General features: G+C 44.2%; 1 protein-coding gene across 2 annotated transcripts in view; it reads left to right on the top strand.

The window, feature by feature from the left end:
- LOC138491713 (cysteinyl leukotriene receptor 2-like) overlaps positions 1 to 17,038 on the top strand; it is a 108,282-nt gene extending 91,244 nt beyond the window's left edge. For both annotated transcript variants that reach the window (XM_069618395.1, XM_069618394.1), the window contains one exon: positions 15,702 to 17,038. In XM_069618395.1, the coding sequence (XP_069474496.1) occupies positions 15,709 to 16,833 (1,125 nt within the window). In that variant the 5' untranslated portion in view covers positions 15,702 to 15,708 and the 3' untranslated portion in view covers positions 16,834 to 17,038. The remainder of the gene's footprint in view (positions 1 to 15,701) is intronic.
- Positions 17,039 to 18,075: the final 1,037 nt, after the last annotated feature.

The raw sequence follows: 18,075 nt of genomic DNA, 5'->3' as shown, positions 1-18,075 counted from the left end.
GGGGTTTTATTGGAGGGCCGGTGGGGGGAAAATCTAAGGAGGGAATTGACGAGTTTTGAACGATTCCTGATCACACAGAGGGGTTCCAGACGGCTGATAGCCGGGTTGTGCAGGAGGATTTTCTTGGTGAACCTGGAAGATCCCCCTCCATCGAGAATCAAGTGGGGACAGGACCTGTTCAGGGACCTTGGAGACACCCTATGGGCTCAGATGTGTAGGAGGGCTAACCGCTCAATGACCTCGCTCCAGTAAAGACATCAGGCCTTGAAGTTACTACATAGATGCCATTACCCTCAAATGAGGATTGCAGGAATGAGAGAGGGATACGACCCACATTGTTGGAAGTGTTATTGGTAAAAGGGGTGTATTGGAGGGAGGTTCTGTCTTGGATAAAAGGGGTAGATGGGATTCAGAGGGAATTCTAGCCATAACTTCTCCTATTTGGAGTAAGGACGGGAGAGGAGCCGGAACCAGAACAGGGGCACATGTTTCATATCATGATGGTCTTGGCTAGATGCTGTTTGGCCAAGCTGTGGAAAAGCCCATGAATGCCGGTGGAAAAGAAATGGGTATTAAAGACCCACGCCATATATGATATGGAATATCTCATTCATCGTACCTATGAGACATCTGGTCAGAAAGAGGGTATCATCCTCTGTTTGAACATTGTGGAGACAATTAAACTTCACTGCATGGGGGAAGGGGAGGGTGGGTGGGCTTTAGAATGTTGGTTATAGGAGAACGCTTCATTGCTGACCTGTGTTGTTCTGACTAAAATGCCAATAACATTTTATTTTGAAAAAAAAGAAATACTCAATGCCGGGGTGAGGTGAGACACTCCTGCACAACCCGGAAAACGTATCCGGAGCTCAGAGGTCCGACTCCTACATGGGAGGCCCTGAGGAGCTGGGAGCCATTTTACCTCACATGCTGGTCACCAGCACTCCAGCATCTGCCACGCGGATGAGACCGGCGGGGTATGGGCAATGAAGAAGCCACCGGGCTGAGGAAGCAGAGAGCCATTCTAGGACAGAGGTCCACAGAACGCTATCAGAGGTGAGAGCTATGCAGGATGAACTCCTGGGACCCGATGCAGATGTCCTCATAGACCCAGTTCAGTGTACCCCATTTTTGATTGAGACACCCGAGGGAGCGGTGAGTGATTGGGCTTAAGCTGTCAGATCCTAAATTGCCAAACATAGAGTGCTGCCATTGCTACTGTAGCTGCCCACTCACCAACACATATCAACACTTACAAATGTCCCAAGGCACACAGGAGGTGCCTGCATGATATATGATATATGATATGATATGAAATGGCATTTGTAACACGCCTATACACAAGTGTTTCAATGCGCGACGAGGCAGGGAGGGGGGAACAAGGGGAAGACAGACAACAATCCTACTAGGCCAGGTGTCATTTAGATCGCGCAAGTGCAGGGGTAAGGGGAAGGGAAAAAGTGCAAGGGGAAGGGGAGAGGGGGAAGTGCAGTACAAGGTAAGTAGTATAAAATAAATAAAATAAGGCCAGCTGGTGGCAAGTGCAAGGTAAGTGCATACAAGTGCTGGGAGGGGGGGCTGCAGGGATACAGAGACAGTCCCGCAGTGCAGGGGTCACCAGGGAGGCAGTGCAAGTGGAGAGTGGCTGGGCCCAGAACCGAGGTCGGTGAGAGTGGCCCAGTTGCAGATTCAGTGCAGTTTAGTGAAGAATTTGGCAGGGGAGAGGGAGAGAGAAAGCAGAAGCAAAGAGGAAGGTTTTGAGGTGCTTCCGGCACCGGAGATGGTTCTCCTCAAGTTTCAGGGAGGCAGGAAGGCTGTTCCAGAGGGAGGCCCCTGCCGCAGAGAGAGATCTACCCCCAGCTCGTTGCTTCGAGAAGCGGCTGACCCTGAGGGAGTTGGAGATGATGAGCGAAGGGCTCAGGAAGGAAGATATTTAGGAAGAGAGAGTTGAAGGTATTCAGGCCCAAGGCCCCAGCAGGCCTTGTGGACAATGCAGAGGGTTTTGAACTTAATCCTCGCAGCCACTGGGAGCCAGTGTAGAGATTTCAGTCCTGGAGAGATACGGTCCCTGGGCTTGCATTAGAGGCGTGCAGATTGGGGATTGACTTCACTGTGCATTGGGAAAGCCTGCCCGGGCCTGCGTAAAAAATGGCCTCCTCTGGCAAAAATGGGGTAGAGGTAGATTACAGCTGAAGATTCGGACAGAAGACAGGGACTGCTCTTGTTGGGCCTCTGATGTGTAATGTCCCACTGCCATATTGGATTTGCACAGTTGAGCCTAGACGTGAGGGTGTGACAGTGGGATATCTCCTTTTTCATCTAGGGTAGTGCAATGGATCACAGACACTCTACCACATCTCACTGCTTTCGCACTGCTGTGTACTCACTCGGGGGGTTTGGCTCCTAATTGTCACCTGATCTGCAAGCATGGTGAAAGACAAGACAAGGAAGCTTAGCTCACATAGCAGGATGGAGCCTTATGCTATTCCTGCCCCAGCACCCTCCAGACTGGCAGTGCATCTGACTATATTGCAGGCTGGGGAACCCAAGGCACTATCTCTCTCTCCGTTACTGACGTGATGCATGATATGACATGCAAAAAATGGCTTCAGGGATAGGGTAAGCCTAGAAGTCCATCTCAGAATCAGGGGATGCTGTCCAAACGATGGAGCTCCATGGGTGCAAAGTAACTAAACAACAGAAGCTGCTTGAGAAGTGAGTCAAGCAGAGTGAGGGCCGCTCAAGGCATAATATGATCTGCAATCTGGGGCTCCCAGTGAAGTCTGAGGGCCCAAGTATGGAGCTCTTTCTGGAACACTGGCTGGTCGAGTTGATGAAGCCTAAAAAGCTGAAATGTTTTCTCAATTGAATGAGCACTTAGACTGCCCACTGCCCAACAGATACAATGAGCCCCACCTTGAACAGTAATAGCTAAGCTCCAAAACTATCATGACTGAGAGATCTTACTCCAGGTGGCACGCTCAATAGCGCCAAATACATATAATCGCTCGAAGATCGCTTTCCTTCCCAACTGCACGAGAGAGGTGCAAAAAGTGCATTGATCCTTTGATGTGATCAAAAGAGGCATGGACTTGGTTCAAACGTATTACCATTCCATTGCAGTCTACCCAGTCTTGGGAACCGGCTGGCTCTCCTCCCATAGAGGAGGCACGGGCATCCTGGAATGCCAATTGACAACCTTGAGGCTGCTATGACCAATTTTCTATGGATGTGTGAAAGAGTCAGCATGTACATCGGATTTTGATTCTAGGATTAAGGCAGTATTGCAGGGCCTCGGTGGAGAGGCAGACCCACTCACCATCACCCCGCCCCCCATTAGCTAATCTTTGATTTTCTTTATTCAGGGTTCACAGTTGGCATTATTCATCGTTTACTCAAACTTTTTGGGTGACAGATGATTCAGGTTAGGGTGGAGTATAGGGAGGATGGAATTTGGGGTATTCGCGTTTTTCATAAATTCAGATTTGCACACATCACATGTTGGAATGCAGAATGATTCCCTTACCGTCCCTAGTGAGAAGACAGAACATATAGACACTGCCAATCAAAGTTCTTTAGTACATCTAGATGGGCACAGAAAGCCCTGAGAGATCCCTCAGGCTTTTAACATGGAATGTGAACGGGCTGGGTGCCAAACGTAAGCACGTTCTACAATTCCTTCACAGGAACGCCCCAGACATGGCCCTTCTCACTGAGACACATCTAGCATGTTCAGAATATTGTCTCTTTAGGAGATGGAACTATAAGACTGCAATAAACGTCAGATTTTCTATGAGAGCTAGAATGGTCCTAATACATAAACGTTTTCCCCTTAAATTATTAAAGGTCCAGCAGGATACTTGGGGTAGCTTTGTGTTGCTGACTGGAGAATTGCGGAGCATACCATAGGTATAATCTCCATCTATGCCCCTCCACTACTATTGATGGAACTTATAGACGACCTTCAATCTCTCCTTTTAAGACATCAGGCTGATCTTTGGGCTTTGGGGGGAAACGATGATGTAATCCCGACATTCATACAAAATTATGCAGTTTCGTCAGAGAATTAGAACTGAGAGACATATGGCAGGAATTACAAGCACACGAGAGAGGTTTACTGGGGCTCATGCATCCATGTCTAGGATTGATTATTTCTTTCTTCCCCAACAAGAGTTGCATCAAGTAACGTCAACAGGATTTTTAGCCAAGGGAATTTCAGACCACTCACCACTCCTAATAGAACTTAAAAGCAATAGAGTACAATGTGCTCCACATGAGCACTTGAACAGGTACTACCTTGGCTTTCCCAAATTTTTAGCAGACATCACACTCACAGTGGTGGAGTATTTCACTCTCAATAGTGGAATGGTGGGTCCAGTAATGTTGTGGGAGGGAAATAAAACCGAACTATGGGGGAAATTATTTCGTGGATCTCAGCAAAAATGAAACCCCCAATCGCAAGCGATCACGGAAACAGAGAGTGAAGCTGCATGATTGGAGAAGGAATTCCTTGCTTCAGGTTCCCCTGGGGCACACAGGTCATTATTAACAGCCAGGGGGAAATTGCAGAATATCGCTCTTGACAATGCATGACTGGCCCACTGGGAGACACATATCCGAATATATGAAGTGGGAGACAAGGCAGAGGAAATAAGAGATGTAGGGAATAGACACGTTTGGGAATTAGTAGACAGAGGGAGGAAGAATTAGAGAAAATAAATAAATAGCAGAGACATTTGCTAATTATAATGATGAGTTGTACTAATACCCATAGGGATCCTCTGGACCATGGACCATGGGCATGGATATCTTCACTAGTATCACTGTACCATGCCTGGTATCCCAACAGAAATTGGAGCTGGAGTCTGAAATCACAGAGCAGGAGAAAGAACAGGCCATCTCCCAGCTCCAATCCAGGAAGGCACCGGGGCCAAATGGTTTCCCTGTCGAAATATGGAAGAAACTACCCCCTGTTTAATCTCTTTTATCATTGAAGAGACACTGGTGTTCTACCCCCTGATCTTCGTAATGCCAATAATGTAGTTTTCCCCCCCAAAAAAGGTAACCATGCCCCACACGAATCGTGTGCTTCCTACAGACCTATTTCTTTTATTAATGGGGAGGCTAAAATACTGGCAAACCACCTATTGGATGTTATCTCCCCCTTGATCCATCTAGACCAATGTGGATTTATGGTGGACAAGCCTTAACCCGCAAGAACATCCGGCACCTGCATTTGGCGATTGAACATGCTTCCATGTTTCAAGAGCTGATGGCGCTTCTCTCAGTTGACTTTGAAAAGATTTTTGATTCTGTCCTATGGGACAGTTTATTGGACAGTATGGGCCGAATGAGGTTCAGGTAAAACTTTATTAGATGGGTTGCCTCCTTTATCAGTCACCAATAGCAAAAGTCAGGGTAAATAGTGAAACATACAGGTCCTTCTCACTAAAATGCAGCACTAGGCAGGGTTGCCCCTTTCCTCCTTGTTGCTCACTCTAGCCATACCACATGCGATTCTACTCAGAACGGATCAGACTTGGACAGGTGTCTGTTGGTCAGTGGGGTCGGAAGACAGGGTTTCCCTAAACACCAACAATCTCCTCTCTTTGGGGAACCTTACATTCCTGTGTGATTGTAATGAGACGGCTCCAGGAATATGAAATGTTCAGTGGGTTTAAGGTGAACTGGTACAAATCCATATTTTTCCCATTACATGGCCGAGACCAAGCTATACCACCACGCTGTCCATACTATGTAGCAGGTAGCTGGTGATGGCTTCCAATATCTGGGCATATATGTAGGTCTAGACCATCAGGGGTCCCTAGGTCGTTATCTCTTCCCCTTACTGAACACATTCTGCAGGACGTAAAACACTGGAAGCACTGCTGTTTACCCTACTTGGGAAGGCTGGATTGTTTAAAATGCTGATGTTGCCAAGGTTCATTTACATTCCTCAGTACGCCCCCCATTCACTCCCCTAACTAGAATTTCTTAAAATTGACACAGCTCTCAGGGAACTCCTGTGGGATGCCCAACAATCGTGTATATCCCTGGCCACACTGCAATGCTCGGCGTGGGAAGGTGTCATTGGATTATCGCATGTGAGATGCTACTATTCAGCAAGCCAATTAGCGACGGTCAGCAACTGGCTGCACAGCAAACGCCAATTACCACACATTTAAGCCGAAAGGGCATGGATGGATGGGCGGGACCACTGCAAATCCTATGTGCGAAAAATGGAGGACTCCTCCTTGGCATACTGTGCAGGTTTGGACTGAGGAGGCATAATGTGGGGAAACAAATTGACACTTGCACGATCGCTGAGGGCAAATGCATTGTTGCAAAAAATATAAATAAAATTGGCAAATTCATGGTGTGGCTGAACGCTTGTTTCCTGGAGCTTAAAGGCATGGTTAAAGATGGGAATTTGTTATCGCTTAATGAGTGTCAATTCACGCATGACCAGCCTAATACAGAACTATTTCACTATATGCAACTGTTCCATGCCTGAAGTAAACAAATAAAGGACCTCTAGGCGAGCCTGCAATGTTCCCCTTTCGAGAGGAATGTTCTACAGGAGCGTATCATGCATCACATGAACTCATTCAACTCAAAGCGAGAGGAGAGACTGATGTGGGTGTGGTTGAACCTGAGGATTGGATGAATGCACTGATGTTTCTTAAGGAGGTTGCCATCTCGTCTAGACTTTGTCTGGTGTAACTTAAAATACGTGATAGGGTGCACTACCCACACACCCTACTCTTTAGGTGGGGACTGATAATTCCAGTTGTCTGCAATGCGGTGGGGAAGAAAGCACTTTTTTCAAACACCGTGGGAATGTCCGTAGATTTGCCATTTTTGGGGTACACGCCTAAATCAGTTGTCAGTAATTGTGGGATCAGAAATTCCACAAGAACTGAAATTGCTACTGTTGGGTGTGTGGAGTGCATCATTATACAACTGCTTTGAAAAATGTTTATTGTCTACAGCGATCAACATCATTAAATGCAATATTGCCAGTCAGTGGAGTGTCCGAGAACGTCCCAAATATCACGTGTGGGTAGAAGATGTGGATGTTTGTGTGTTCCTGGAAAAAAGAGTTTATACCACACGGGGATTCCCCCTGCCAAGGCACAGAAAATATGGGGGAAGTGGGGCGAGACTGTTAAGCCATCCAATTGTGGCAGGTTTATCTGGAAGAAATGTGCTTATTGGATGCCTGGGGGAGGGTTTTAGGTGTGTATCTGTTCTGTAACCAATTGATACGATGTGACTGAACAAGTTTACTGTTTAAAAACAATACAATGTTGTATAAAATAAAATAAGTGGGCAATCGCTTTCATTTTCTTCACACAGGACACATTAAGGTAAGATACGTTAGCCAATCTCAGGTGACTGGTGGGGTGGTCTTTGATGATTATTTCGTCTGATATCATCCTGACTATATAAGCACCATGAGTTAAACCACTGGTATTAAATGTTGATTGCAGCTCAACTGGTGACCATTGCGGAGATGTAAGAGTTGGGATAAAATTCTTTGTACCCCCCCTCAGGTCTCGACTCAACGAGCAGCCTTGTTCAAGATCATCTGTCTGAATGGTGCATCAGGTTTTTGGGAGACCCAAGTAGAGACATCAGCTGGCAAGGTGCAAATAGTATGGCTGGTGAGGGATGTTCTCTCTACTGTGCATGAGGATTTACGCCTAGCCTTCATGAACGATACGGCAGAATACCGCTTGACCTTATATATAAAACCACATTTCAAGATCAAAGTGGTTTCTTTTCAGTCGCAGGAGCGTTTTGAGAACCCATCAGAATGAGATAAAGTAAAGATTTGCAAAGATTCACTGATGCAGTGGGTGTAAATTAAATTGCACAAATACAACTAGATCTGGAAGGAAGGGCAATGAACACACCACCGATGGCAAACATAGTATCTTCTTCATTATCAGAAATCATGTTGTTCATATTTCCTATAACACCTGATTCATCAACTGCGAACATTGCTGACTATAGATGGAGAGTCTGTGTGATGCACTTCTCACTTAACTGGAAATCATCAGCAGATTTATATACTTGATGGATTTCACCTGAGCCAGGATGATGATCCACGACAAGGCTTTTTCTATAAAGTGTTTGTCTGAAAAGCATCACTTGTGAGAGTTGTTATGGAATCCCTCAGGAGTCCCCTGCCAGAATACAGATTGACAAAAGTCTTTAATGCTGTTGGGGCAATTGTACCTGCATATGGGAGAAGCTGGTCAGCATCCAATGTTGAACTGTTAACATTCATTAAAATGAACCAACACTATATTGAGACATTGGGGAAGACTTTGGCATGACACCTATTCATGGCCAACGCACTACGGAAGGTGATGAAAAATTGTTGCACACTTCAAGTTAGACACTGAAGCAGGAACACAGATATTTAGGGGGACTTGTGTTTGTGAAACAGAGACCTCTAGCAATTGACTGATGCTGTGTATAAGGTGAATGGCGATAGGCCTTGAGCATTTCTACTACTACTGGTCTGTTCTTACATCCTGCTCGAAGGTCCTATTCTTGCTTCTTTAAAATCACAGTATTGGACGAAAGAGCTACTTTCCCTGCTACCTGAGATCCACCAACAGGAGAGGTTCTTAGCATCTGCCTGTTATTTGAGAGCCAACAGCATGAGAACATTCCAGGTCCTCCAGAGAGCCACTTAGCTGAGATGTATTTGTGTTTTTCATGCTACTTGAAAACCCTCGGAAAAAGCAAAGAGGATCCAAAGTTGGAACCCTCCTGCCCCCTGCACACTATATTTATAAACCCTTGGGGCGGTCATTCATTAAGCTATGAAAAATAGTAATCATAAAGTGTTCATTCGTGTATTTTTTGGTTGTTCTAGCAAGTATATGAATAATTCATACAGACAGCTCTTCTAAAAACGTGAAGCAATTTTAATCATGCAGAATGAGCATATGATAACAATGTTCAATAGTCCAATTGCAACGGCTGACATGTTTTGAGGGAAATCCTCTTCTTCATGAGCCTTATTGGACTATTTGGGGAAAAATCACATGAACAAAAACACTGTCAGTATATTATAGTACTTATGCATAAGCATGCCTGTTAACACTCACAGGAACGACATCTAAATAGTAGATACAATATATAGTGCGGTTTCATAGATCAGGGCAAAGGATAGACAGAGTTTACTGCAGTCCCCAAAATTTGGTGCTTATAGATGTACATAGTATAAGTTAAAAGTACATTATCCAGAGGAAGGGTTTTTATGAGGAACAAGGATTTTTATCTGTGTACATTAGCAGTAATGTGAACACAATGATTGAGGGGAGAAAGTCGAGTAAGGTAAAGTGAACCAATCTGGACAACATTGTCATTTATTCAATCAACCAGTATTCTGGAATATTATAGCACCTGAAAAAATGTTGCTATGCCAAAAGTGGCTCATACTGCAGGCCAATGTGATTCCATTTAATGTTGAGACTCATTTAAGGATTCCAAAACAATACGGGATGTGCGTGAGGAAAATCAAATGTAAAAATGTTCTCTTAAGAACCTGGCAACACTAACCGTCTAATGCGACGGTTGGAATCACATGCGCTTGCAATTGCAGTAAGGAAAATCAGCAAAGGCGAATAACTCACCTACAATGCAGTATGATGCTTGAGCTGAATGCAGTATGTAAGGTTCTACAGCGAGCGACCAGTTCAGAAATCAGTGCATAGAGGACGTTCCAAAATCAACCTGTAATATAGACATAAAGGGCCTCATTACCACCCTTGTGGAATGGGTTTACCGGCACCGGTAATGGTGCCGGTGCCGGTAAACCCATTCCGCCCTATTACGAGGTTCCCTCGCGGGACCCGGAACAGACGTCTGGTAAAACCAGACGTCCTTTCCGGGTCCTGCGAGGGGACCAAGGAGCTAATAACGAGCCTGTTAATAACGGGCCCATTATTAGCTCCATCCCCATTCCCATCGAGCCCTATGGGGGCTCAAATGGGAATGGGGAATGGTATTGTGAATGAGGAATTACCCGGTCCTCCAAGGTTGGAATGACCCAGTAATTCCTCATTCACAGACCACGGACCCGGACACGATTTTGGAGGCAGCCATGGCACTAATAGCACCATGGCTACCTCCAAACTCGTAATGAGGCCGAACGTCGAAGTATATTCACTCATGACATATTAACCACACCATAATGTGTATGTGTAAAGTAAAGGCTCTACCTGAAATGACTGGAGAGCACTCCTATCTGGTGGTAGAATTCTTAATTCGAATACAGAAACCCTGGTGACGGGTGTCGGACAAATCACAGTGAATTCCGGATGACTGAAAAATAATGTGCGATCCGATATAATGAGGTCATTCCAGACCAATCTGTAAACTGTATGCAAATATGCGAGCAGAGCTTAGCGGTACCTGAAAGGATTGCTTGTGGATAGCGAGGTCCGTAACTCTGTGTAGTTCTAACTCCAAAAGCGGCATCCGTAACCCAGGAGACGGTTCTCCTAAATGGAGGGAAAGCGGCCGTCATCTTGTGTAAACCTTATGTACTTCAACAGGTATAAACCTAGACGAAGGACTAGTACTAATGGATAACAAATGCAAGAGCACCATCTTGAAATGTACTGATATGTATGTTCCCTATGGAGTCATAAGCAAGAGGCACATAAGGGTATTGGTTCGGAACAGAGGTAACATGGGAACTTTTAAGATTCTTCCCACATCCTGAAAGCAGCCAAAATTAGACTTATTCTGGAGTCTCATTGCAACTTTAAATCCCCTCACATAAGAATTATTGAAATTTCCCCACACCTTAGAGCTATCATCATGAGAACTGTTGGATGCTTATGGCCACCTGAGTGTTGCATATATGAGACATTTTTGAGTTCTGTCCACGACTTGATAGCTGCCTACACTCGAATTTTGTAGGTTCGCTTCACAATCCGAGAGTTGCCAACATGAACATTTTTGGGTCCTCCTTGCTCTTTGAGAGCTAACTACATGATGATTTTTTCGGGTTCTCCTTGCTACCTGATGGCTTACATGAGAATGTTTGGATTCTCCCTAGCACCACCAGTATGAAAAGGTTTGGGTTCTCCCTGCATTTCACATAAGAGACCTAGATCTACCCTTTTATTGTGATTTCCCTTGTTACAGTGGGTGAAGGGTCGGCCATGAACTGGAGACATAGAACAAACCATCAGTAGAACAAAGACCTATATGTAAAGCGTTATGTCAGCAAGAATGTGGGCATTGGTGATCATGGAGAGGGGATCAAGGAAAGCAAGCATGCACACGGTAAGCATGGGAGCTTCTACCAAGTGCAGAAGTAGTTTCGTTTAGTTTATTATTTGTATGGCGCTCCAAGCCCGGTGGCATCTGGGCGCATTTCTTACATGGAAAGATTACAGACAGTACAATGGCAGAAATAGAGTTTGCAAAATTTACAGAGAATACATTATTCTTGAGATATAATTTACAAGGTTTACAGGATAAGATTACTTAAATTACATTTTTTAAATATCGTATTTATGTGGCTATGCGGGTCAATTGACAAAGGGTGTCTAAGGCTCTTGAGCAAGGAGCCACGTAGCAGTAGGAGTTGGCTGGATCACTTGAATGCAAATATGTTGGTGTTTTTTAAAGTTATGGGGCTGGGTGTTCCAACAGTGAGAAAAGGAGCAACAAGAAGGATTACAAGCAGGAGAACACACAGGGAACAATATATGTTGGTGGCCTCTGTTCTGCAGTTTGTCTGGAAGCCGGACTGATATTCTTCAATCACCCTGTGTTGGGTAATATTTTCATTTAGTTGGAGTTTGACAGTGTTCTCAATGGTCATACAAATCAGGTGTAGATTGGTGATGGGATGGTAATTTTCTTGGTTGTCCGAGTCGAGTGTAAGCTTTTTTTAGGAGGTGTATGATCTGGTCAGTTTTCAATGCTTCAGGGAAGATGCCCTGCATGGTTAAGGCATTGATTCTGTGGCAGAGAGTATTGAGAGAATGACCTGTGATGCTCTTCAGGATGGAGACTTGGAATACATCATCCTTTTAGGAGGTGGCCTTCAGTGATGTAAGGATGTTTGTGAGTTCTTCCAGTGTTATTGACATTGAACTCTGATCATCTTAAGGCATGGCATGGTGATATAACAGGGGTGTTTATGGAGGTTAGGGTGTCATTAGCGTTGTGATGGGTCTCGTTGGTTGTGTCTGTATAGAAATTGTTTATTGCACAGCATCTTTAAGAGATAGAGGGAGAGTGGGTGGGGGGTTACAGTGACAATGTGAGTTAGTAAAATGGTACCTCTATGCAAAAGGCCAGGGTTGCAGCATGTTGTGTCTTTTGATGTCTATTCCCCCAGATTTCCTGAATTACCTGATCCCCTTTAAGATCTCCTACCACCTTACACTTCAGACAGAAATCCGCTAGAGATGGTCTCCCACAAGCCTAACTGTTACCACATAAACACTAATCGAGCCATTACAGGGATGTCATTTCACCAAATTGCCTGGGGTGGCGGAAGTGACATCACATGACCCTTGACCTCTGATGACATCACAGGAAGGGATGTCATTTGACCCCACCCCGAAGTGATATCACGGGAAACGATGGAACACAACCATTCACTGCTTGACAAAACAGGAAGTTGCATCACATAGCATTGTTCCTAAGTACACTACGAAAAATATGGTTAAGATATCACTATAATGTGATATACATTTCATGCAAAAATGGATCACCATATGTATCATTAAGATCAGTGTGTATAGACCCATATTACCAAATTACTGTGAATGCAAGCAGACGTCCATGGCCAAATGATAATGATGTGTTAAAGCACTTTTTATAGAACAAATATACATACAATATCACCCAACCTGTGTTGTTACTCATTTATCGATATCAGAAGAATGAAAGGCTGGGTGGAGGTGTTTACGAACAGACTAAATCAGTGACTCGCCCCCAGAAGTGTGCCTGAAATAATCTTTAATGAGTCTAGCAATTATTGTATAGAATTCCTGAAAGACAAATTATTTGATATTCCTATTCTTTCTTATTTAGGGACACTGCTGAAAGTGTTAACCTTGTGGACACACTATTTTTCTTTAGAGGCCTGAACAAGAAAGCCAGCCACTCCAGAAGCAAAGAGCCACATGGTGCTGACCACAGCCCGGGATGTTGCAGTTAAAAAAAAGAAAAAAAAGAGTTTTCTTTTTTTTTTTTAGGGGTAGCAAGGGAGACCACACGGGTAGAAAGGGAGACCTCAGGGGTCACAGTTGCAACCCCTGACAACCCCTAAATGACGTCCCTACCATTACCCTGCCAGCCATTAGACAAGCTCTGATCTTAAGCCATATCACACACTCGCACATCAGTGAGTAATCAGACCCAAAGTGCTGTAGCCTATCAGATCTTGGACTCTTCCCTATGGACACCATACTCCCAAGTGTCTGCACCAAACCTATAAAAAGCAGATTGGCACACAGGAAGTGAGTACTTTCGATAGGCACCAATCAACATCAAAGGTTTTGCATCTGCTTCTCCCACTGTCCCAGTATTGCACCCTTAGTCCTTCTGTATTATAGAGCCACGTGAAGTGAGGCCACCAGAAGTGCCAGAGTGATGTCATCCAAGTCCACTTACATTATGTTATCTTATAGTGCATAACAATGATTTAAGTATTGTCAGGTAGGTTTAGTGTTTGAATTGTGTGTGTACTTTGAAAGTCATGTCTATAATACTGAGTAACATGGTAGGTCTTTATATACAAACATGAGCACATGTTTGTACCAACTTGAGGTGGGAAGATACGTGTGCTTAAATTCAAGACTATTTTCAAATCCCAACTTTACCACTTAAACAAAGTATGATCTTGGGCACATCATTTAATCTCATTTTGCTTTCTCTGCCAAAACCAGAAATCCCTATACGTAATTCAGGGTGCAGTATTTGTGATTCCAAAAAAGCCTCACTCATGGTTGCCCATATTAGTGTTGCTCCATATATAAAAGTAACCATTCATATTCATCACACAAAAAACAGTTGTTGTTTCCAATTGTGTTGATAACCCTGTTGATCTTGGCTGCATTTCCAATACCTGGTGCTTTTGACCATGGCTCTACCTCTTGCAACCAATACGTTCTGTGCACGCTGAGCTCAATAAAAATGTACCACAAAAATGCAGCAAAAAAATAATGTTTTGTGCTCAAAACGTCCCGTTCCATTGTACTGTTTTGCGGAGCGGTCTGTCTTTGACAACGAAATGCCAATGGTTCAGCCCCCTCCTTTAAAGCTTTTTGGGAGTGGCCACAGTGTTTAAAGAGGTATTGTTGGCGTGCAGAGAAGCTGGGCTGGAGTAGGGGCTAGAGGTGGGGCTGGTGCCTCATTGGTCAACTCGTGCAGGGGAGAGGAGGCATCATCATTGATTCTCCCCAGCTATCCCAAGAAGACAATATCAGGCTGTGTGTACTGCCTAGAAGTGGTAGTAAACAGACAATGTGGTAAGGGGGAACCTATGAAAGGTGAATGGTGGTTAGAAGGTGGAGTGGAAGTAGATGGAAGAGAAAGGAGAGAGCAGATAAGTATGAGAAAATCAGTTTTGGGGGGATTCCACGGTGTACCTTTTTTTGCTTTTGGTTTGTATTGTTTTTATAGCTCAATGTACTCATATAAGTTGAATAAAAGGCATCTACCTTTTATAATTAGAGCATGATTTTGTGGGATTCAACTCTCAGGCCTCTGTTCATGGGTCGGTGGTGTAAAGTTTTTATTTTTCCTGCTGTGGCAAGAAAAGGGATGGTGGATGAAAGGTGAAAGAAGTAGCAGGTGGATTGTGAGAGGGAGACTGATGGAAGATGAAGGGAGTAGCAGATGGACCATGAAATGGGTGGTGGGGTTATGCAAGAGGGGTTGGATGGAAGAGAAGAGCAGAAGACATTGTTAGGAGGAATGTGCACATGGAAAGGAAGAGTGGATGTCTCACTTGAACAATTTGGTTGATACTGAACACACCATTTACTGGTAGCAGAGCATGTTTAGGTGACCCGGCTGTTTTCAGCCCAAGTGGGACCCATACAAACGCAACTCTACAGTAAAAAAAAAAAAAGACAACTTAAAAAAACATTAAACATTTTTCCCTTAAATTCACCATTGCCATACTCTCAACAGCCAAAAATTCACCACCTGTCATTACGTTTTCTCCACTTGTAATCGCATTGCTCACTTGCTCATACCAGATCTACTTCTTGAATAACAATTAACAATGCAAGGAGGGAAAATAAGTCAATATCGTCTGTAGGTAGATAAATCACAATTTTGTCTAAGATCACACAGTGCGCCTCGAAAGTCCACCTTTTTTGCGTTTTCTTCTATAATCTAGGCATATTTCTCCTCTCTGTCTGTTTTCATATGTCGCTACTCTGGTTGCAACTGTAATAATTGTCAAACAAATGTATGTGGTTCTGACGGCATCATTCAAGAAACCGAATAAATAAATAAATAAATAAATAGTTAAAAATGACATCATTATTGTCTCCATGGACACCAGCATCCGCTCTAAATATTTATCAGCTCTCCTTTGAATACTCAAATGTGTCTTTGTTACGCTCGTTTCATACAAAATACAATTTAAATGAGCGCAAATATCGACCTTTCCAACTGTTTTGTTTGCATTCTAGTGTCGACATGCAAATAGAAAACGAAACCCACCAACGTTTAAAAGATGCAAGTCGCCGTGTCGATGCAGGCGATGAATACAAGTACGGCATCTACACAACAGTCTACTGCGTGGTGTTGGTGATTGGCCTGATATCAAACCTGACTGCACTGTATGTTTTCTGCAGGCATGTTAAAAAGAAAAGGGCAGCAACCATCTGCTTGCTGAACCTAGCAGTGGCTGATTTGTTGTTCTTACTGACACTTCCGTTCAGGATCTCGTATTACCATTCTGGAGCAAGTTGGAGTTTTGGAGATGTCATGTGCCGGATTTCTGTGTGTGCCTTTTATTTCAGTATGTACGCTAGCATTTTCTTCCTCACCCTTCTCAGCATATGTCGTTACTTGGCAATAGTGCGGCCCCATCAAGTGAATATTAAAAACACGACCCTTATGTGTGTTCTTATCTGGGTAGTTACATGTGCTAGTAGCTCCCCTTTCATTCTGTCAGGCACGATTGTACGTGATAACATCACAAGGTGTTTTGAGCCCAACGGGCTATCTTCTTGGACACGTATTATGTATATGAATTATGTAGCTTTGATATTGGGATTTTTGCTCCCATTCGGCGCCATTTTGTTTTTCAACGGATTGCTGATCAAGCACATCACACGGAATGCAGTGAGGATATCCAGAATTAAGAAACACGTAACTATGATTGTCCTTGTCCTCCTGGTGTTCTGCGTTTGCTTTCTGCCATACCACACCCAGAGAACACTGCACCTCCACTACCTTGTCCACCACCCCAACAGCTTTGCTCTCCACAGGGTGCTACAGAAAACAGTTGTAGCAACATTGTGCTTGGCCGTCACCAACAGTTGCTTGGACCCCCTGCTGTATGTATTTTTGGGCCAAGGATTCAAATCATGGGGTCGTTTGTTATGTAACAAAACAAAACCGCCATCAAGCACCAATTCTTCTGCTACAAAAAATGGTGACTTGAGGACGAAAACTATTGAAGACTTCGACGTGGAAATGGCAACACTGCCACCAGAACAAATAACAGACGATATGCATGATGACCCTGGTGGCATATTAACGTATCCCGAATCACAACAGTGCCCCATACTTGACCATGTAGCGAATGTCAGGTAAAACTCTACGTCTTTACTAATTGTTACGGTCACTCTTTTCAATATGGAAGTACATACTGCCACCTAGTGGCAAAATTTATAATTGCAGATTGTTTAATAATCTCCAGTCGTAAACTATATTCAGAAAATAAAAATGGTTGTTACTTATACAGACTTTATTTAGTAGCAAACATGACAATAAAACATATGCATTGCTTGCTTTGCAAGACTGTGTACATGGCTTTATTGTGATTTTATCGCAAATTCAAAGGTTTCCCAAAACATATTTTGTTCACATAAAACATTTGTTCACATAAAACATGATATGATTAGATGGCCCTGCAAGCTCATCACACCAGCACAGGAGTGCCTTCCAGCCCAGGAACCATGTTTCCCCACTCCTCCACTACCCACCACCCACCGATGGATGTCGCAAGAAAAGTAAGGCCTTCTGGGCCTACATACATCTATCCTGCAAGCCATTTAAACATGGCTGCTCCTGCAACAACGACTGCAGCAGCACCTGTGTGCTGTGCCTTATGCCCGCCCCTCCCTGCACTTGATAGGCTCTGTGCTCCACAAAAGCAGCCTACCGCAGGGAGCTGGCTTGCGGCGCAGTCCCCCTGTAAAGGCTAACTTTTAAGGCTGATACCGTCTCCCTGTCGGGCCCTGTCCGGCCCTGTCTGGCAATGGCTGTGCCAATTGGCCCATCTCTGGTTTCCTGACAATACCCTCACTGGGATTGCTCTCATTGCCGATCTTGTTCACTCTGTTCTTTTTGCCTCATGCCCAGTCTGAGAAACCAGCTGTTAAGGGCATTAATACACTCTATATGCTCCTTCACCCTCTAAATTGTCTGCCATTGCTTTCCCTATGTCCATTCATGCACCCAACCGTTATAATGCCTCCTCAATATAAATCACCAGCTCTTACTACATCTCACTTCTGATGTAGCCCTCAGTTTCGCTGAGCTCAGCTTTACCAGCATATTACAATACATCTTCAAAAACCCGCTAACGGACCACCTTACTATTTATTACCCATGCAACACCTGATGGACTTCCAGCCTTGTGCTACACAAATAACCGTCACATAACCAGCCAGTTTTGACTTTAAGCATTATACCTCACTTGATTTTTTTTGTGAAACTCCTTCCAGATGAGTGTTGCACAGACTTTTAGGGCCTTGAGCCTCCATCTTGCACCTCTCCAGCATGCTAGTGCTGACCACAGGCTCCCTCGCGCCCTGTGCAGGCTCCCCTCCC

The sequence above is a fragment of the Ambystoma mexicanum genome, chromosome 10 (assembly GCF_040938575.1).
Source record: "Ambystoma mexicanum isolate Mex_15411 chromosome 10, UKY_AmexF1_1, whole genome shotgun sequence".
In the NCBI taxonomy this organism is placed as follows: Eukaryota; Metazoa; Chordata; class Amphibia; order Caudata; family Ambystomatidae; genus Ambystoma; species Ambystoma mexicanum.
Note: the sequence above shows the minus strand (reverse complement) of the source record. Positions and strands in the feature narration are given on the sequence as shown.